Genomic DNA, 23147 nt, shown 5'->3' on the forward strand with positions numbered 1-23147 from the left:
TATCATTGCAAGTTCTTCAGTACAAAGATATTCTATTACTATATGAGTGCTGATCAAAGTAATTTAATGGAGTGAGTGAATGGAGAAGGAAAATAAAATACCTTAGAGGTATTTTATAGGATGATGTTAAGAGAATGTAAAGATTGAAGAAATTTTGAAAGAAACTCAAAGAAATAAAGCTATAAATCCACAGAATAATTATTTATTTTAATGGTGTCTGAACCAGTCAAGCTTAGGCAATATTTTAAACATACAAAATTTAAATCGTGAAACATTTGAAGAGCAAAACCAAATATTTTCACTATTAAACACTGGAACACAAATAAATCACCGCAGTTCACAACAGCCCACATATCAGAGCTATGCCACAGGGCTGAGATCCCGATGATCTCTATTTTTACCCTGTTTAACATAAGAATTTGTTAAGTGACAACGAATTATGGTAACATGCAGGGGCAAAAATGAAGACAGAGGATGATGAATGGAAATGTACTATGATACGCCCACAGAGGTACCCTGACATCTGCAGGGCAACACTATTTCCCCAAGAATGCTCAGCAACACTTAGATTCTCAAAACTGAGGAAGAGTATTCTTTTAAAAGGTCATCACTAAGGGAATAGAACACTTCGTGATTACAAGTACTGAATGAAAAAGAATATCCCAGCAATAATGTAGAATGTACTACAACTTTGGAAAAAAATACCAAACATAAAAAACTAGGAAGTTATACTTCGCTTACATAGAGATGTGTGCGTCTGTGTGTGTGTGTGCTTGTGCAAACGTCTCTGTGTCTGAGTAAATAAATTCCATTCTAGCAAAAGCCATACACTGTAGCTCTGAATACAATCCACGCTTATTTTGTGGAAAATGCACTAGGCATTCTTGGCAATCAAATGCCACCTAAAGTCTCATAACTATAATTTAACCAACTTTATTTAAAATTCTCTTAAATGAATATGAACAACACTTGTAAAATAAAGATGTGACCCAAAAGGGCAATTAACATAACCTTTTTTATATGTCAAGTGGCAGTCTCAGAGTTCAATGTGATGGTGCTATGTTCTTTCAAAAGCTGTACCTAAAAACTGGTGTATATGATTTAAAAAGAAGAAATTTAAAAACTGACTATGGAATCAGAACAACAGAGTCTGCACCAGTAACTATAACCTAATGACGGAAGCAATTTACAATATTCATTATTGTATATTACTAGTAAATTGCTTCCTGAAACTTAAAGGCCATAAGGAAAATTTAAGCAGTTGGGCTTCAAGTGCCTCGTCATGATTCTCTGGTTTTTCAGGTAAACGGCAGTAAATGGTAGCAAATCTATTAGGTTTTGAAAATTCTTCCTTATAGGAGAGGGTGGGATTTCTCTTACACATTATGGCTAATTATATGGACAAAAACATTCAGCCCCCTCTTCAGGTATCATATTCACGTCCAAAACCTTAAAATCCAACACTGGATTCAGGGCACATGACAATTCAATTGTGAAACCAAAGGAACAATAAAATAGCATCAACTCATTTAACATTTAAAATGAAAATAACAAAGAACCCTGGCTATACGCAGAATGTTTTCTGAAGTCCTAGGAAAGTTCCATCAGCTAGGCCTGCTTCCCTGAGAACTTGAATGTTCTGATTAAAGGCAAGTTTTGGTGAGAATTAAATGTTTACACTGTTCCTGCCTATTCAGAATAAACATTAACCTGTTAGGTGGCTTTTGATCTTCTATATTCTTTATAATTAATTTTATTCAAATTTCATTTGATATGAACAGTTCTTTTCTCTGAACATCAGTCCCACGGGGTAATGGCAGGTGAGGCAAGCTACATTTTGTCATAATTTAAAGGCTTATTTTCATCTTTCTGGAACAAAGTAAGAAAAATCATAACACCACAATTCCATATCTACAGAACTCATTATCCACAGTGCTTTCCAGTTTTGCTGAGGGGCAATTAACAGATTACCTCATAGTCACATCCGAAAACGAGGTGGCATCGAAATGCCTCGAGAAAGACACATTAAAAATGTACATTTTCCCAAACAGAGCCGCTGGCTTTTATTCAATTTACATGATTAAAAAAAAATGCCAAACACAAAGCTCTTTAGAAAAATGAGCAAAATGTATTCCAGAAGATTTAGACAAAGGCGTGAGATGAATTTCAGAATTAAGCGGATCTATTTCTTTGTGAGCTTTGAGAATTTTATCTTAAACAGTGAATAGTTGAGTGTTTTTACTTTATAATCATATCTAGAGATGACGCGAAAGTATTCTGTTTTAACTCTTGCTAAATTTCTACAAGCGTTAATCTCAATTTAAAAATTCAGAACTGTACCTCTCCCTCCATCACAGCTTGTGTAAGTTACTAAGAATTGTACCCGTACGGTATCAGCACTGAGGAAGAGAGAGGTAGATGATGCGACCATTTTCTCACAAGGAAACCCCCCAAATATTTAAGCGCATGAAACACAAGGCTTTTGTTAGCCAGAATTAGTTGAAGAATAGAAAACCATTTTGGAGCTGAATGCACACAAACATGAGAATCACAGACTGCCAAAACTAAGGATATTAATTGTAAATTCTTAAAGAAATGCATCAACTCACTGTACCTTACGAAAAGTATTCTCACAGATGTTGAATCCAAGATTATACAATAGAAAATATTTATGCTTTACATTTAATATAAAAATTTTAGCAAATAAAAAAAGGCTTTGATAACAGACCAGAAGAAATTTCAGACAATACTTGAGTTTTCAGGATGCCTCTGAGGATAACAACTGTAAGTTCCCTGGCTCTTCTGTGCAAAGGCCCAAAGCAGGTATTTTCTCAGGGTTTATCATCGTTGTTAAGAGAAAACAAGATTAGTGAAGACTCAGGCAAGCTGGGGAAGAAAGTAAAAATTAAGCCGAAAAGGTATTCTGCCAAGACAAATGCACCCTGCCTAGGAAATTTAAGAACATTAATCAAAGGCCATAAGTGCGTGTACCTCACGGAAATTTATATTGATGAGTTTATGGTCTCGGCTATCAATATCAAGAGGAAGTCAGTTACATACCAGTGTGCAAGTAAGGATGGGGGCTGGGGGAGGATGAGGGAAAGAACACCTGCATAATCTTCAAGGGAACAATTGCAAGGTAGAGATACACTAATTCTACATCCCCCATTCCACCCTCCATGTGTATTTCTTACCACAGCTCAATAAGTTAAAGATCACAGAACTGCAGGTTCGTGCTAACACTTTTTTACCCATTTAATTTAGGTCTAGACACTGAATTCTTTAAGAAGACATTTGGTTATGGCTAGTCATAATCATCATATACTTTTCATCTTTACAATTTAGGTAATTTACTTCTCATTTAAAGCCCTGGGGGCATACTTTGAAAAAAAAAATCATTTGAGACTTCAGGTCTCCTCTCTCTAGGTCAACATTTATCTAAGCACGTCTGCAAACGCTCCGCTGCAGGGAAAGGAAGAGTATTGAGCAAATTCTCCTCAACAATCAAACAGCTCCGTTTCAGCGACTGACATTCTTCCAGCTCAGAAGGAAGTGCTTCCAGGTAGTTACCAATGAGCTCCAGGTGAGTGAGGCTCGACAGCTCACCCACTAGAGGAGACAGGCTCATCAGACTGTTTCTCCCCAAAAGTAAACACTGCAGCTTTTTGCACTGAAACAGCCCATCTGGTAGCATCTCAATCTGGAAAGGGAAAAAAAGAAGGCAGTAAACCTGGTTTTTGATGCCTTATGATAATAAATTTATACCACTATTTTGTTTCAAAAACATTTCTGGGGGTTTAAAGGGATACATATACCAATGGTGTTAAATTTGAAGAAAATGAAAAGGATAAAGGAAAAAAATTAAGGTAGGAGTACCACGTGTATCCAGGATTGAGGTGACTACAAAAGAAGTACCATGAACTTCCAAACCCCTTGTTTATAAACGGGTAGGCCACACAAATGGTACTCAACATTCTAACAATGGGGTTCTTTTATTTTAAAAATATTTTTCTTGACAAATCTTCACACAAATACAGTCCATACGTGGTATACAATCAATGGCTCACAATATCATTACATAGTTGTGTATTCATCACCATGATCATTTTTAGAATACATACATCACTCCGGAAAAAGAAAAAGAAAAAGAAAAAAGAAAAAACTCATGCATCCCATACCCCTTACTCCTTCTTCACATTAACCACCAATATTTTGATCTAGCCAATATTTTATCCCTTACCCTCCCTAACAAGGGGTTCTTAAAGAAAACCCAATCAGTTACATAATCATTGTCCCTAAAATGAAAAAACAAACGAGTAACTCAGGAGAATCAGAGTAATTCCCAAGTCTTAGATCAGAAATAAATTACTCTCCAGGGTCCTCATAAATATTCACTGTGTAATGTAATGAGCAACATCCTCAAACACAACCTGAGAACAGACAAGCAGGCTATTTCTTACCGTGTTTCCCAGTATAGACTGAAAACTCTATTCTAAAACAACACAAAGGCAAATTTACATTAGTCGAGACAAGATACGACAATATATACACGTACACTCTACTCCCCTATACACACAATACCTTATTCCTGCTCTCTGGCAGGGTTTATATTAAAGAATTCATATAACAAAGAGAAATAACTTTTTAAGTAAGATAAACAGCCTGCAATTAGATCAATCCCTAGAGCTACTGGACTGAACTGCTCTTCTCTATGGTGGGTGGCGTATATATGGATTTCTAAGGGAGCCACACATGCAAATACAAAATGAAGCTTACTGGGGAAGGATCTTCAGAGAAGGAGCCAAGCATGAACAACCCCGAACTCTCCTCACCTGAATCAGAGGTACAGTTGGAGCAGACAACTGGAATGCGTGCATCATGGCAAATGCTCCCTGAGAAAAGCATCCGGACTGATAATAATCTACATATTTATAGAGACAGGAGACCAGAAGACATCTATGCAACTACGAAACAATGTAGGCTCCTTGGTTTAGGAAGTGGTCTGGTTAGCAACAGCAATGAAAGAGGGACTTGAGCTCAGCCTGTTTCAGGCTAACTCAGTCCCCTGAGCTACCTCTCTGCTGGGAGATGAGTTTTCAGGGCCATCCAGATTCGTCTCCCCTCAAAAGGATAAAACATTCCTTATATAAACAGCAACAAAAAATATTAAATGCCAGCAAAAGTGATCATTAAATTTATTTCCAAGGATATCCAGCCCTGAGTATGTGTGGGGGTGATGGGGGAAAGGGGAGTTTCCAACTTAATGAGCAATTTTAGTGTAATCTGACCTTTTTTGTTGCTATTCATATAAGAAATGTCTTATCCTTTTGAGGAGAGACCAATCTAGATGGCCCTGGAAACTCATCTCCCAGCAGAGGTAGCTCAAGTCCTTCTTTCATTGCTGCTAACCAGACCACTTCGTGAACCAAGGAGCCTACATTGGTTCATAGTTGCATAGATGTCTCCTGGCCCCGTCTCTATAAATGTGTAGATTTCATTGCATCACTGCATACCAAAATACTAGTATAAGCAGAGGAAAAAATGATTTACTTCATTCCCTTTTCTAAAATGCAAATACCTTACATATGTAGATTTCAATAAATGAGGCAAAGGGAGAGATGGGGCAAAGAGATGAGAGAAAGAGGAAATGTAACCCCCCTTCTAAACCAATCTTTTCCAGGCAGAGACATCTGTAGCTCATAAGTAGGGTCAGTGATACACAAGTAGAGGAAAACATCAGTCTTGTGCCACGTACTCAGAGCTGAGAGTGCCTGCTGGTGCCCAAGCAAAGATTTAGACAAAATAGCTGAAAGGAGGGATACTTGGCTCATTTGCATTTGTGTAAACATGTGTAAAGCATCTTCTTATGTGCCACGCTTCCAGCTAGGTGCTGAAGATAAAGTGCTGAGTAAGTCAGATAGGCCTTCAAGGACCTCTAAGGCAGGGTTTCTCAACCTTGGTACTGTTGACATTTTGAGCTGGATAATTCTTGTTTTGGGGGGACTGCCTTGTGCATTGCAGGATGTTTAACAGCACCTTTGGCCTCTACCCACTAGATACAGGTGGCACCCCCCACTGCCATCCCCACACCCACCTGTGACAACCAGAAATGTCTCTAGACATTGACAAATGTCCCTTGGGGGGGTCACCTCCAGTTGAGAATCAGTGGTTGAATGAGAGAGAGAAACAGTAATGAAATAAAGAAATAATGAATAAAGAATTAAATAATGGTATGAAGAAGAATATCCTAACTTGAGCATCGGTGAGTCACACCTCTTTCTTCTTTAGTCAATTTCCAGATTCACTGCAAGCACCTTGCCTAAACTGGACTAATTTCCTATTGAGTGAATACCCTGATGACATTCCTGTACCATGTTCTCACCAATCTCCTTTCAAATCTCTGAATTTGTGATTTTAGTGACTTCTCAGCTCCCAGTACAGGAGTGGGGATTTCAAAAGGCACTGGGAGTGAGCCTCTGGGGCTAACCCCTCAGGCCAAGGCTATAAAACCCTTCAATGTTGCTTCCATGAAATGAAAATGAATCAAGGATGGAAGATACTGGTAATGCTTTCCAAGAACTAAGAGTCTGTCTCAGGGCTATCTCTCAGTGTTGCCTGGAGCTCTTGACAGAGGTCTTAGTTCTCCTGTTCTAATTCAATTTTCCTAAAAGAGGCTTGGGTGCTTTGTTAGAGACTCAAGACTTTCCATCAACTCTGCAAATTTATCTAGAAAAATCAACTTATAACTATAAAAAATAGTTTGCCTCAAAGCTTACCGGAATAGTAAACACATTTTGCCGGGGCCAGTAAATTTTATAAAAATGTCTAGATAGCATTTATTTATACTTAATTCATTTAGCATGTTCTTTCTTAGACTGCACAATATATGAGCCAGAGAGAAAATGAATTATTCTAACGGACCATCAATTTTCAGAAATTAAAAGAAATATTTACAGACCTATTATGGAAATGATAAAGTTCCTAAACAGAATGGTTACTATGAAAAAACTAATGGCTATATTTATACCACGATGTCTCATTACAAAAATGGAAAATAAGTGTTGCCAAGGATGTGGAGAAAAAGGAACGCTCATGCCCTGTGGGTGAGAATGCAAAATGGTAACAATTCTTGTGGAAAAAAGTTTGGCAGTTGCTCAGAATGAAAGCAAAAATATAGAATTACCATATGATCCAGCAATTCCACGTCTAGGTATATACTCAAAAGAACTGAAAACAGGGACTTGACAGATATTTGTATACCAAAGTTCACAGAAGCATTGTTTACAATAGATGTTCACAACAGGTGGAAGCAACTCAAGTGTCTATCAACAGATGAACAGATAAATAAAATGAAATACATAGAGTGGAATATAATTCAGCCGTAAAAAGGAATGAAGTTCTGATATATGCTACAACATGGATGAACTTGAAAATATCATGTTGCATGAAATAAGTCAAACACAAAAAGGACAAATATTGTATGATTTCACTTACACGGAATGCCTAGAATAAGAAAATTCAGAGACAAAAAGTAGATCCCAGGTTATTAGGGGTGGGGGTCATTGCTTATTGGGTAAAGAATTTCTGTTTGGGGTGACAAAAAAGTTTTGGTAATGGATGGTGTTGATGGTGGCACAATATTGTATACATAACTGATATTACTAAATTGTATACATGAAAGTATATATATAAAACACCACCACAATAATTTAATTAAGACAAGGCAAAACAAAACAAAAAAACAAAACAAAAAAATCCTAACAGCTACATTATCACTCCAAACCCGAGAATTCCCTGGCAACCAGCAAAATGGATTAGAGGCCCCAGAACCAGGACGGTTCTCCTATATCTATGGCAGACCTTAATAATTACATGATATACTGTTTCCCAGAGGCTGGGACCTTACTTAAGAGTCCTTCTCAATTTTTTTTTTTCCTGGCCAGTGATGTACACCAAATCCACAAATTCCAGTCATTTTAAGAAATAGGGATGAGTATTTCATTTCTAAGTAGTGATGACAAACAACAAGTGCTGTCCCACTAGTGATTGTTCAGAAGGAATTTCTTCATTTTCTGGCAAGAAGTCCTGGAGTTAATATAAGAAATGTATTGAAGGTACAAATGTGAATTTGTGAATACCTAGGTGTAAAAATGCAGTGGTTTGTAATATCTGAGTGAAGATAGTTAAATCCTTCCCCCGCCCCATCATATTTTGTGTTTCTCTAACAATCAATAACACTATTATCCCACTTACCCTTTGGCACTGGGATCACCATGAATGCTGCCTTTACTCTCTGTCATGGTCAGGTTCATGTGCCAACTTGGCCAAGTGGTGGTACCTGTTTGTCTGGTTGGGCAAGAGGTGGCCTGTCTGTTGCAATGAGGACATTTCATAGAGTTAAATCATGATCATGTCAGCTGTATCCACAGCTAATTCCATTTGTAATCAGCCAATGGGAGTGTCTTCTGCAATGAGTGATACTTAATCTAATCACTGAAAGCCTTTTAAGGAAGATTCAGAAGAGACAGGCTCTTCCTGCTTGGGTTGGCGAGCCTCTCCTGTGGAGTTGGTCCAGACCCTCCATTGGAATCGTTGGCTTCACAGCCTGTCCTGAGGATTTTGTACTCTGTGTTCCCGCGGTCATGTGAGACACTTGTATAAATTTTATATTTGCGAGTGTTCTGTGTTTGATTCTGTGTTTCTACAGAACTCTAACTAATACACTCTCCCACCTTCCATACTCATTCATGCATATTGCTGTATCTCATGTATCATCACTCGAACCCAGTAGAAAAAGTACCAAAGTAGGTTTGGAGAACTTGGGCTCAATTCTAGCTCCACTACTAAGAAACTGTCAGACCTCAGGCAAGTCACTCTACCTCAGTTTCAGCATAGGTAAAATGAGAATATTCAACTAGACCAGGAGTCAGCAGTTTTTTTCTAAAGGGCCAGGATAGTAGCTATTTTAGGCTCTGTGGTGCAAAAGGCAAAATTGAAGACATTTTCTAAGTACTTATATAACAAGAGAGAAAAAAGTTCTACATGGTTTTAAGTGGTGACATTAAAAAATATAATAATAATTGAGTACTTTTTTGGTAATGCAGGTCTACTAATGGAAAGAATGGAATTTATTTAGGGATGCTGAAATTTGAATTTCATATAATTTTCACATTGTGAAATAATCTTTTGATTTTTCCCCAACTACTTAAAAATATAAACATCATTCTTAGTTTGTATGCTGTAAAGAAGAAACAAAACAAAAAACAGGATATGGAAAGATTTGGCCCACAGGCTATATAGTTTGCTGACCCCTGGATGAGATGATCCATAGTGTTCCTTTCAGATATGAGTCCTTGTCTTTTCCGATTATCGGCATTTTTACTTCTAAATGATAACTTGTTAGAGCTTTTTATGGGGTTTTGGCTCTTGGCTGTCTTCTCCCAACAACTTTATGCACTACAGTCAAGGCATCTATTGAAGGCACCAGTTCAGGGTAACTAGCACTTTCAAGCTCAAGTCTCTTCCCACCCACTACTGCTCAATGAATCAAACTTGAACTTGACTGGCAGACCTCAAGGCCCACTCCAACCTGCCTAAATGCTCTCATCTCTTCTATCTGGGCATGTCAATTTGCAATCCTCTGTGCATAAACTCTATGTTTTTACATTTCCCTAAGACGGTGTTCTCAGGGTGTGTTCTGTACAACACTCTTCCCAAAAGTGACTTTGGAAAAGGGTGTCTTGAGCAAATACTTTGAGCAAACCCTGAATACCTACTCTCCCTCTTAGAGAAGCACAGTGCATATTCAAGGTTCTGAGGAATTCTGCAGCAAAAATCGTGATAAAAAGAAAAGTTTAATGTTTTTTGTAATACTTTTATTTTAATGGCTTGTGGAAGAAACTTGGGAGTGCCTTCTCTATCATTTAGTGGGTGGGTGGGGAATGCTCAGCATCTTTCTATATTTAGGGAATTCCCTACCTATGACTCCTGGTAGGAGGCAAAGCCACTACCCACTAGAGAAACTAACACCACCAGGTTCTTGTGTTCTGGCTACCTTTTAGCGAGAGCATGGCATTCAATCAGGTGCTCAGACTTAGATACTAAATCATGTCACAAAGAAGCAGAAACTATGCAAAAATCTGTTTTGTGGAATGGCAAGGCCTCAATAGTAGCAATATGAAGTTTTCAGGGGCAGCACTGATATCTCCTGCTGGTGCCAACTGCTTGTATGGTTGGTGGTAGGGTATTATCCTTATTTTGCTTTTATGCTACAATTATGGCTGTAGTCCTCACTGACATTTGTCTTATGCTGTGCTTTAGATAAATACCTTTTCTGCTTAACTCCATAGTTAACATTTGTTGCCTGCAACCACAAACTTAACATACTGCCCAAATTTTAGAACAAAAGTCTTCTTTCAGTAATATTTACCAACTGTCATTCAAAGGGGTTAATCAAATCTCATTTTTGAGTATAGGCATATCTAAATATTTGCTTCCAGTTTGACTTTATTTATAAAAATTAAGTTATATGACTTTAGTTATAAAAATCATTTTATAAATGATTTTGTCAACTTCACAGAATTATGAGAATCTGGAGGTTAAAGGCATCGTGAAATTAGTTAAATCCCCATAAAACATGGGTACCCAACTTCCCTTAACAGCATTCCCACCAAGCGGTTGGTAATCTATGTCTGGAAACTTGTATTAAGAAAATCACTTCTCTTTCCTCCTCAAATGTTCAGTCAATCCTTGCAAAGATGAGAAATCTTCTTCTTGTCCTACTTTGAACACTGTGGCTACTCACAACAAGTGCTCTTCGCCATGTAGGTCTTTCGAATTTTTGAGAACCCAACTTGTAGTCTGTTCTCTACCTCTAATTCTTCCCAACTTTAGCTAAACTATTCCATCAGAAAGGAATGATTCAGGTCTTTTCATCTCTCTGGGCACTGTTTTCTGAGCAAATACCAGTTTCTGCACAACCTAATTCTCTTTTCAGTGCTTCTAAGACTCAAAGTTCTGGAAAGAATATTCCTCATCCATTCGAAAGCTTTATATTCATTGTTATGTCTCTGAGTATGCTCTACAACTGCTGATTTATCAGACTTCTGAGATGACCCAAAGATAGTATTCCATTTTGACTATAAAGTACCTTCAATATAAGACTTTTCATGTGGTACAAAGTATTCTCCCTTAATCAAGATCCCACTTGTTCAACAAAGGATATGTCTGATACTTACAATCACTCTTTCAAACATAGAAATCCAGTCAATAAGCTTGGTGTCAGAAATACCTAAGACTTTGGTCTTAGGGTTTCATTACATCAGCCTAGCCAAAACATTAATCTGCTCATATATTTTAAAATGCATGGCCAGCTAACAATGTAATCACCTATGACTTTCAAAATATTCATTTAATGACTGAATAACAATCTATCGGAATCCATGTCTTTCCAAAAAATCTAAATTTTATTATAGATTTAACAATGAAGAAAATTGACCAAAATATTAATATTAATCAACTGGCTAACTAGGTGGCACTAATAATAATACTCCAGACCACTGGTTTTCAGAATGTAGTTACCAGACCATCATCATCAACTTCACCTGAGGTCTTGAAAATGGAAATCCTCAGGCCTCCCTCCAGACCTTCTGACTCAGAAACCACAGGGGTGTATCCAACAATTTGTGTCTTAACAAATCTGTCAGGTAATTATGATGTATGTTAAAGCTTAAAAACTATTGCTTGTCTATATCAATCCTAAAATAGTTTTAAAACCTCATAATCCGTTACAACCTGAAGAATTAACATATATCTTAGAATAGGTTCGTTCCTTTCACATTTGAGTAAAAGCCTGGAGTACTAAAAAAGCAGGATGAATTCTGTGAGATATTCATCCCCCAATTTTCTGGTATTTCTCCAACAACCCATGGTTTCCCAAAATAATGTCTGGTGATTAATTTTCATTAGCCAACACCATGCCCATAGCTATAATTAGCATGAAGCACAAATTATAAAAAGTTTAGGAGATAATACATTTTTGAGTGTTGTAGAAGAAAATAACAGTGTCCATTTCCAGCCAGAGGAAGCTCAGTTTCATCTCCTGGCAGATCTGATTTCTCACTTTTCCCCCCATATGGACATCACCCTTACTCTCTTTTTGCCTTTTAGATTAGCATAAATTTTTCTTTTCTTCTTCCTCTCCCTTTACATTTTAACCTAAGAAACTACTCATTTATTTTTTCTTGTTTCAGTGAAGTTTTTCTTAACTTGGCTTTATTGTTGCAAATTATGGTTCATTTTCAAGCATAGATGCTAGAAAAAGCTTCCAAGAAGCCCTAGTGTTGCATTACAGAACCAGACCTTTCATTTGAATTGTCTTTCTAGACATGCATGTAGATTTCAAATTTTTCTCACCGCATCCCGTAAAAAAAGATTTATGAATAATTCATGATGTCAGTATTTTTAACAAAAAGTTATTCTCCTATGGCAAATTTGGAAAACTGAAAAGTTTTATCAAACTTTCTAAGTACTTACGGGCTTTCCAAAATAAAAACATAAGCTCACCCATAACTAATTTGCTTAAAATACTTCAGCTGTGATTCTGTGCAGAAAATAGGGGAAGAGAATAAAGAGAATGAACATTTGCTGAGCAACCACTATGTGTCAGGAACTGTGCCAAATGCTTTATATATTTTTTCATAAAATCTCCATGACAACTTGTAAGTTAGATTAAAAACTGAAGGTCAGTGTTTTGGTAATTTGTCCAAGATCACATGTCTAGGGCCGGGCTCAGAGGACCCTTAGTATGACTTCAAGTCCATTTTCTTTTCCTACATTATACACTGGAAAATACAACAGCAGATGCTCACAAGATTTGTTGAATGAAGGTAAAAAATGGATTTACTTACGTTGTTGTTGGTCACGGCAAAATACTGCAAGTTACTTAGATACTGGATTTCTTCTGGAATGAAGGTCAGGTGGTTATAGCTTAGATCCAAATAATATAGTTTGGTGCATAGGAAAAGCTGCAGGGGTAGATTTTCAATATTATTATGGTCCAAAGAGAGCTGCTCCAGGTTAGATAATGCCCCGATCTGTGCAGGAATATAAGCAATGTTATTATGCCACAACTTCAAGGAGGAAAGATTCTGGAGATGCTGAAAGCTAATGATCTCTTCCACAGTTTTAAGGTTATTTTCTTTTAGGTCTAATTCATGCAAATTGTTCAAGCTGAAAATGGAATGTGGAATGCGTTCTAGGTCACAGCTGATCAGTTCTAGGCTTTTCAGATTGACCATCTTTTTCAAGTTGTTCAACACAACCAGTTTGCTTCCCTCGTTATCAAGGGACAACTTCTGCAGTGAAGGAAGGAGATCTGTAATAACCTGTGGGATCCGGGAGAGGCTGCTCTTCAGGTAGAGGGTTCTCAGGTTTTTTAAGTCCTGAAAACCCTCCAGCTGCATGGTGCTTAGCTGCTCAGGCAGAACACAACCCGACAGATAAAGTTCCTTGAGATTCTTCAGGTGAAATAACCAGCGTGGGATTTTGCCCATTTCAGTAAATTTCAGGCGTAGGATTTTTAAATTCTCCTCTAGGAAGGCCAGTGCAGGGTGGTCTACCACCAGAGAGGAGTGGTACACGTGAAGCTCCTTGAGGTTGACCAGCTGGGAGATGGTGGCGGGCAGCTTGATCTCCGGGATAAGCTCCAGGCTTAGCACTTCAATTTCAGTTAGCTCAAAGACATTGTCTGGAAGACCATTTAGCATGAAAAGATGCAGTTCTATCTTGTCCTGGGAATTCTTCACAAGCTTACTTTTCAGTTTCTCAACCGTCCATTCGTTATTAAGGTTGATCTGTTTCAATTTGTTCTCACTGACCTCTGACAGGAAGATGGAAAAGCGTTTAGAATAAAGAGGATCGTACTGGTCAGCTAAGTGTAGGATGAAGGCAAAGTCATTCTTGACATCTGGGATATCACTGTAGTTGCTTTTTTCCCTTAGTGCTTCAAAGGAGTATTGTTTCAGGGAACTCCTCAGCATCCACCACAAGCTGTAGGAGGAGGTGAGACCATAAAGTATGACCAAAATGACATAAAATGAAGCCAGGACCCTAAATATTTCTGCCAAGGAGTAGACACACTGGTAGCGCTTATATCCTGTAAAAGCCTGCACATCCACAGAACAGTCAATTTCGAGACTGATATAGCTTAAAAAATATGGGACATAAGTTATGATGAGGACAAACAAAATGACTTTGACTATTATCTGTTTCAGGTAGACTCTATAAATGATGTCCTTCTGTTCCACATGCATGCGGAATCTCTTCACTTTTTCAAAGATGGCTTTAGCCTGTTCTCCTTCTTTTTTGTCCAGGACACTGGAAGTGGAGCTTTCTATGCCAGCTGCTTCCAAGCCCGGCTGTGGGTAGGGCAATGACTGCTTGCTAGAATCAATGTCGGCTGAACACCCTGAGGATGAGAGCAAAACCTTGGACTTGGAGAGTGTCAGAGTCCTTCCGGATTGTTCGGCCACGGTTTCAGACAGGGCACGGGTGGTCCACGGAGAATCAAAGCACTTGTGAAGAATGGCCACAAAATGCTCGAGCCTGGAACTGGTATTGGGGTAGTGGAGCCAAAAGTTGCTGCAGGCTGCGAAGATGAGCGTGTGCAAGAGCACCAGGTAAGGGAAAAACTTAGCAAACCAATGGAGCTGCTTCTCGTAACAGACGGCGTCGATGTAGGAGTACTGCTGCCGGTGGAGGTCGTTCTGGATTCTGAGGGGGAGTGGGAGCAGTGTCCCAGGGTCAGAGGACATGTTCACACTGGCTTTCAGGATGTCCCAAGGCACAGCACAGTGACGGTCGAACTCCACCTTACATGGAAGACAGCACAAAACCCTGCTCTGTGTAAGCTGGAGGGCTCCGGCCAGCACGGCCACCAGCAGCATGACCAGAGTAATGTAATACCAGAAGACGTCCCACCACGGCTTTAGGATGTGATAAGATGACTGGGCATCTGCTAAGCATTTTAGCTCTGTTAGTGTAATCATGACTTTCACTTGTAGGAGTACAGAAACTAGAAGAGGAAAATAAAAGAAAAGTCACTGAAGCAAACATCCAAAATAAATAACCGTGATGCTTGTACATACAACACCTACTCAAGCAGGGTTTAGCTCAGGGGACAAAACCTCGCAGAGAGGGATGATTAAGGGACACCTAAGCCTTCTGGGTTCAACTGAAACCTTAGGCCATCCCAAATCTGCACAGAAAAGTCTTTCAGAGGGACAACCATTAGGTGATAGCTAGACTGAATCTTTAAGGGTGTGGTGGGCAGAACTCGAGGAAACTGTCTAGTTGCCTCCTGGCTCTCCACTCCATGCTGGCCTACTAAAAACTAGGAGCCAGTTTTTCTTCAATTACATTGGGAAAACTTGTTCTCACACTACTAATTTCTATCAGCAGCATTTTAAAGTCCTCCAGAAGGTCTGAATAAGTTCTTTCCCACATCCACCCTCATGTCTGGAGCACTGGTTATAGCCTACGAATGCATGAATCATGCAGGAATCTCTTTTGAGCAAGCATCGCCTCATAAAATTATGGCTTAAACTTAGAGGGATCTGATCCTATACTCAAATCAAAATGTCATCTAATGCATTATCTCCTTTTCTCTCATGCTCTTTGTAATCTCAGTACATGTCCAATTTAGAGTATGTGAAATTTGGGAAGCAGTAAAGACTAAAAAAGGGATGGAGAAGAAAAACTCAGAACGCTCTACCATGGGGACTCTCGTGTTTAATGTTGATGTATTAGTAACTAACGTATGAGTAATGTAAATGATTAAGGGCATACTCTATCATTAATTCTTTTTCTGCCTTCAGAATAAATAGATAGACTATGCAGTTCCATCTTGGAAAGTATTTAAACAATTCTTCTGGGAATTTCTCTCCATGTTCAGCATTATATAAATCAATCATTAAAAAAATGACTAGTTAGTAAAATCCAGGCCACCTACAAGATGGCACGAGTAAGACAGGTAAAGGGAACTGTAGATCTTATGAAGAATCTGGATATTTGTAACGTGAGCGCTACCCCACGTTTTATAATGACTTCTCCCAAAGTAAAGAACAGCTATTGAAGTTTGCAAGATCAAATTCTAAGATTACACAAAACGCTCACTGGAGTACTTAGTGAAGGTTACTGCCTCCCTGTTTTTAAGCCATTAAAGTCCTATTCCTGAGTGTCTTTTTAATTGACCTTTAAGAACCATATTCCCACAAAAGTAACTAATTTAAAAATAAGTGAATTATGAAACTAATTCAATTAAAATATTTCTCATAGAAAGAAAAGAAACAAATTATAAAGTTAAAATCCTATGGAATCTTATTCAGCCTAACAGAAAATCTAATAGGTAGGAAAAGGCAGAAAGACTGAAGGTTAAGCAGTATCACATATCTATGAGAAATATGAAGAAGAATCTGATGAAGGGCTCTTTCTGGTAAAAAAAAAAAAAAAAAAAAAAGTATCATGACAAACTCTGGGACCTGCTCTGTAGCTGCCTGTTGACGTGTGCTTTGAAAATTATTGCTTTTTTCTTTTTTTGTGTATATATATACATATATATTATATTTTACAACAATTAAAAATGATAAAAAACGAAACTATAGGCAGCTATAGTAATAGTAGATAAAATAATTTCCTGAAATTAAAAAAAAAGGAGAAGTAAAATCATGGTAGCAAAGTCACTCTTTGCAGATGGCTGAGCTCCAACTTCATGCCCAAGGGCTTTCCCGGACTTTCTTGAGTCTGAAGTAGTATCATCTTTCCTGGGCCTGACTTTCTCTCTATGCCAGTACTTGTGGAGATCCCACAGGAGGCCTTTGTTCAAATGAGTCTTCCTTCTAGGACTGGGGTCCTGGTCTGAACCCTGAAAGCCCATTACAGAGCCAGTGCTCTCTGTTAGTGGGCATCTTCTGTTTCGCTGGCCTGCTTCAACAGATTTCTGGACCTTCTGACCCTGGACCTGCACACTGATGCTCTCCTACCTGGTAGGGCATCCCATGATCCCAGACTTTAGCTGCTGGACTGAGGCACAACTCTCTGGCTGCTTTCTCCTCTGGGAATCACATCACATAAGGATTCACCTTCCTCACAGAAGCTGTAGCGTGTTTATATACCTCTCCAAGGCTTCCCTTCCTTATGCTAGATCAGTCTATTGGCTTCTAAGTCTCAATTCCTTTCATTCTGTGTTACCCCACTGCAGTTAACTCAGAATTGCCCAGGTTGTGTATCAAGGCAAGACAAATGTAAGACAAATGGAAAGTCTTGGATTTAGATCCCCCAAACACTCTAAGACATGATGAGAAGGGTTATGAGAGAAAACACAGCTGGATGGAAGAACATGTGAAAAATACCGAGGGATTTAGTTGTCACATATACTTTGAGTTTATCAAGTGACAGTTATTATGCCAACATAGTGATGGAAACTTTTGGCTGTAATATTAATAGTGGGACCCAGATAAAGGAGCAATGGTACTTCTGTGCCTGAGATACCACCTTGAACCTAATGCTCAGTTATAGGTTAAAGAGTAAATGATCAATAAAATAATCAGGAGCAACTTGTCTACAAACCATTTCCTACAGAGGAACATAGGTAGTTGATGATGTTCAGCCAAGATAAAAGAAAATTAGGGAAACCTGAGAATTTATCTTCACATTTTTAGATAACTTCTTCACGGATTTAGAACAAGTATATCCATTCTATAGGCAGAACCAGATGGGGAGAAGTTTCAGAAAACCATTCTGGTTCAATCTGTGGTGGAATGTCCATGGAACTGGCAGCTTTGTGAAATGGTTAATCCCTGTGTTCCTAGCAAGGTCTTTGTGAAAAATGGTTAATCCCACATGTCAGGGATCTTGCAATGGAGGAGAACAGACCAGATCATCTCTAAAGGTTTTTCCAACTCTAAGATTCTGGTTTATTTGTCCTCTCAAAGTTCCCCAAAGTTAAATTCATTTAAGAGATGCAACTGAAATTGGGGAAGAAAAAACATAAATAGCTCTAACAATGCTGTTTATCACGACATAGAGAGAATATTTATTCTACAAGGAATACAAGTCAGCATTGACCAAAATAATGTATATTAAACAGTTATACTTACTATAATGGAAATTAAGAATCAAGGTAGTCAACTGTGCTTCAATCAGGAGGTCTACACCTTTTGAAATTTCTTAGAAACACCATCTCTGTGTATGTCTTCATTCTATGAGAAAGGACAGATATCCTGAAATAGCTATAGTCATTAAAAAAAATGGAGATAATGTCTTCAGAGACCTTTTCCATCATAACACATTAATCTGGGAAACATCTGGATTGTTAAGTTCACTTTTCATACTGGGGCACATTCTGACATAGGTGCATATAGAGGGCACTGCCCACAACATCAGACCATATTCACTTTCTTTTGATTACAGAGAAGCTTTTCCAGAAATTTAGACACAACATATTTCAAAGCCCTGTATCAACAAGACTTAGATAAACACTCAACTTTTTTCAGGCAATCTAACATATGTTTATTTCTCTCATTCAGTCCTTATACACAGCTGGTCTTATTTGCATATATCAGATGGCCTGTCAAACCATGTTATTTCTGTACCCTTATTTAAAACTATGCATCAATCAAAATGAGATGCCTCAGCACTCCTAAAATTTAGCCTATCAATTTCATTAGAAAAATTTACAAGCTAATACACATTTTCAGACACAGTTCAGAAGTAATGCTGAAATGACCTAAATTATATTATTAAATAGAGCCAGCCTTTATATTGTCTTTTTGTTTTTTACTTTGTAGGTTAGTAAAAACCATTCTAAGTGCCTACTTCCATTATCTGTGATGTTTAAATTACATCTCTACTGATCAGCTTGAATGATGAAAAAATCTGAAACACTAAATTTTTTAGAAATCAGGTGTGAAAATTCTATTTTTGATGCCTATGTAACCACTGAAAAAGTTGCTGAGAAGGTTTCTGCATTTGCTTTGAAGATATAATCCTTTTGCTTTATTAAGTACTCAAAATTTAGCCAAAAATCCTGATCTTAGATTGTATTTAAGATATTTTTTTTTTTAGCAATAAACTTGGGACCTTGTCATTTCAAAGATCAAAGAGTTAGGCATGACTTTTGGAAAATATTTTAAAATTATCCAATAAAATATCTTTGGACTGTATTCTTTTGGGAGTTAAATGAAACAATGCATGCAAAATGTTTGACATGGTGCTTTTTACTCATTAAAAATTATTCTTGGGGGTACAAGTATTATTCAGCGGTAGAATTCTCACCTGCCATGTGAGAGACCGGGTTCAATTCCTGGCCCATGCACTTGCCCAAACAAACAAGAAAGCAAACAAACAAACAAAAAAACCCAACCAAACAAAAATTCAACAAATGGTGCTGCAATAAGGGGATACTCACATGGAAAAAGAATGAAATGTGACCCTCACCATACAGCATACAAAAAAATTTTATTCTATTGGTGAGAAAAAAATCCATACAATATGGAACAGAAAAATAAAATCAGTAAATGAAGCAAACCTAACCACTGAATTACACCAGCCCTCACTGAATGAAATTATCTTTGGTCCCAGGTATCACATATATGATGAAAGTCAGCGTTTAACCTGAATGGCCATCAATAAGCTTTATCCCATGTTATTATACTGCCTCCCTGCACTTCAGCTTTTCTGTCTGCTATAAAAACAATAAGGACTTCCTGTAAGATGGCGGCTTAGTAAGACGCGCGGATCTTAGTTTCTTCTCCAGGACACCTACTAGGGGAGTAGAAACGATACAGAAAGCGCCCAAAGCCATAACAGAGATAAAAAAGACAGCGTACCCCATCCTGGAACGGCTGGTTGGCTGAGAGAAGCAGCTCGGGTGAGATCGCCGAGGCGCGCGGGCCTTACCGGGCGGGGTGGCAAGCGGCCGGAGTTACTCCCTTCCCCCTTCCCGGGCCGGCTGGGAGAATTGGAGAGGTGGTCCCCTGAAACCAAGGCGACTGGCGCCCACACCACGTGCAGCCCCCGGACCAACTGAGAGAATTGGATCGGAAACCCCCAGGCCGCGGAGAACGGTGACCCCGTGACTCCCGGGGAACGTGCACTCTCTCGGGCGGGCCGCTGCCGCTGGCGCCCTCACGCCACGCGTGTTGCCCACGGCCGACTAGGAAATTCGGAAGGGCTCTTTCCCTGGCTGCGGTGACCAGCAACCCTCCCTGCGTTCGGACCCCGGGCCGGCTCAAGCCGCTTCGGCTAGCGAACCCCCAGGACGGCGAGAGTTTTCCAAAGTTTAAGGTCCCACAGCACCTTTTACTGGTGGGACCCTCACACAAACGTGTGCCACGAGCGCCACCTACTGGGCAGGATAAGAAAAACAGAACCCAGAGATTTCACAGAAAAATATTACAACCTTACTGGGTCCAACACCAAGAGAAATCTGAATAAATGCCCAGACGCCAGCAGCAGAAGATAACTGTCCACGCTCAAAAGATTGAAAATATGGCTCAGTCAAAGGAACAAACCAATAGCTCAAATGGGACACAAGAGCTGAGACAACTAATGCTGAATATACGAACAGAAATGGAAAACCTCTTCAAAAATGAAATCGATAAATTGAGGGAGGACATGAAGAGGACATGGGCTGAACATAAAGAAGAAATAGAAAAACTGAAAAAACAAATCGCAGAACTTATGGAAGTGAAGGATAAAGTAGCAAACATAGAAAAAATAATGGATAGCTACAATGATAGATTTAAAGAGACAGAAGATAGAATTAGTGATTTGGAGGATGGAACATCTGAATTCCAAAAAGAAACAGAAACTACACGGAAAAGAATGGAAAAATTTGAACAGGGTATCAGGGAACTCAAGGACAATATGAACCGCACAAATATACGTGTTGTGGGTGTCCCAGAAGGAGAAGAGAAGGGAAAAGGAGGAGAAAAACTAATGGAAGAAATTATCACTGAAAATTTCCCAACTCTTATGAAAGACCTAAAATTACAGATCCAAGAAGTGCAGCGCACCCCAAAGAGAGTAGACCCAAATAGGCGTTCTCCAAGACACTTACTAGTTAGAATGTCAGAGGTCAAAGAGAAAGAGAAGATCTTGAAAGCAGCAAGAGAAAAACAATCCATTACATACAAGGGAAACCCAATAAGACTTTGTGTAGATTTCTCAGCAGAAACCATGGAAGCTAGAAGACAGTGGGATGATATATTTAAAATACTAAAAGAGAAAAACTGCCAACCAAGACTCCTATATCCAGCAAAATTGTCCTTCAAAAATGAGGGAGAAATTAAAACATTCTCAGACAAAAAGTCACTGAAAGAATTTGTGACCAAGAGACCAGCTCTGCAAGAAATACTAAAGGGAGCACTAGAGTCAGATACAAAAAGACAGAAGAGAGAGATATGGAAAAGAGTGTAGAAAGAAGGAAAATCAGATATGATATATATAATACAAAAGGCAAAATGTTAGAGGAAAATATTATCCAAACAGTAATAACACTAAATGTCAATGGACTGAATTCCCCAATCAAAAGACATAGATTGGCAGAATGGATTAAAAAACAGGATCCTTCTATATGCTGTCTACAGGAAACACATCTTAGACCCAAAGATAAACATAGGTTGAAAGTGAAAGGTTGGGAAAAGATATTTCATGCAAATAACAACCAGAAAAGAGCAGGAGTGGCTATACTAATATCCAACAAATTAGACTTCAAATGTAAAACAGTTAAAAGAGACAAAGAAGGACACTATATACTAATAAAAGGAACAATTAAACAAGAAGACATAACAATCATAAATATTTACGCACCGAATCAGAATGCCCCAAAATACGTGAGGAATATACTGCAAACACTGAAAAGGGAAATAGACTCATATACCATAATAGTTGGAGACTTCAACTCACCACTCTCATCAAGGGACAGAACATCTAGACAGAGGATCAACAAAGAAATAGAGAATCTGAATATTACTATAAATGAACTAGACTTAATAGACATTTATAGGACATTACATCCCACAACAGCAGAATACACCTTTTTCTCAAGTGCTCATGGATCATTCTCAAAGATAGACCATATGCTGGGTCACAAAGCAAGTCTTAACAAATTTAAAAAGACTGAAATCTTACACAACACTTTCTCGGACCATAAAGGAATGATGTTGGAAATCAATAATAGGCAGAGTGCCAGAAAATTCACAAATACATGGAGGCTCAACAACACACTCCTAAACAACGACTGGGTCAAAGAAGAAATTGCAAGAGAAATTAGCAAATACCTCGAGGTGAATGAAAATGAAAACACAACATATCAAAACTTATGGGATGCAGCAAAGGCAGTGCTAAGAGGGAAATTTATTGCTCTAAATGCCTATATCAGAAAAGAAGAAAAGGCAAAAATTCAGGAATTAACTATCCATTTGGAAGAACTGGAGAAAGAACAGCAAGCTAACCCCAAAGCAAGCAAAAGGAAAGAAATAACAAAGATTAGAGCACAAATAAATGAAATTGAAAACATGAAAACAATAGAGAAAATCAATAAGGCCAGAAGTTGGTTCTATGAGAAAATCAATAAGATTGATGGGCCCCTATCAAGATTGACAAAAAGAAGAAGAGAGAGGATGCAAATAAATAAGATCAGAAATGGAAGAGGAGACATAACTACTGACCTCACAGAAATAAAGGAGGTAATAACAGGATACTATGAACAACTTTACGCTAATAAATACAACAATTTAGAGGAAATGGACGGGTTCCTGGAAAGACATGAACAACCAACTTTGACTCAAGAAGACATAGATGACCTCAACAAACCAATCACAAGTAAAGAAATTGAATTAGTCATTCAAAAGCTTCCTAAAAAGAAAAGTCCAGGACCAGATGGCTTCACATGTGAATTCTACCAAACGTTTCAGAAAGAATTAGTACCAATTCTCTTCAAACTCTTCAAAAAAATCGAAGTGGAGGGAAAACTACCTAATTCATTCTATGAAGCCAACATCACCCTCATACCAAAACCAGGCAAAGATATTACAAAAAAAGAAAACTACAGACCGATCTCTCTAATGAATACAGATGCAAAAATC

General features: G+C 38.4%; 1 protein-coding gene across 4 annotated transcripts in view; it reads right to left on the reverse strand.

The window, feature by feature from the left end:
- LRRC8B (leucine rich repeat containing 8 VRAC subunit B) overlaps positions 1-23147 on the reverse strand; it is a 113581-nt gene that overhangs the window by 17388 nt on the left and 73046 nt on the right. For 3 of the 4 annotated variants that reach the window (XM_077120345.1, XM_077120343.1, XM_077120344.1), the window contains 3 exons: positions 18156-18257; positions 12909-15073; positions 187-3700 (listed from right to left, as the gene is read on the reverse strand). In XM_077120345.1, the coding sequence (XP_076976460.1) occupies positions 3428-3700; positions 12909-15047 (2412 nt within the window). In that variant the 5' untranslated portion in view covers positions 15048-15073; positions 18156-18257 and the 3' untranslated portion in view covers positions 187-3427. Of the gene's footprint in view, positions 1-186; positions 3701-12908; positions 15074-18155; positions 18258-23147 lie in introns of those variants that run through there. The other variant, XM_077120346.1, reaches the window with a different exon arrangement.

The sequence above is a fragment of the Tamandua tetradactyla genome, chromosome 11, assembly GCF_023851605.1.
Source record: "Tamandua tetradactyla isolate mTamTet1 chromosome 11, mTamTet1.pri, whole genome shotgun sequence".
Classification (NCBI taxonomy): Eukaryota; Metazoa; Chordata; class Mammalia; order Pilosa; family Myrmecophagidae; genus Tamandua; species Tamandua tetradactyla.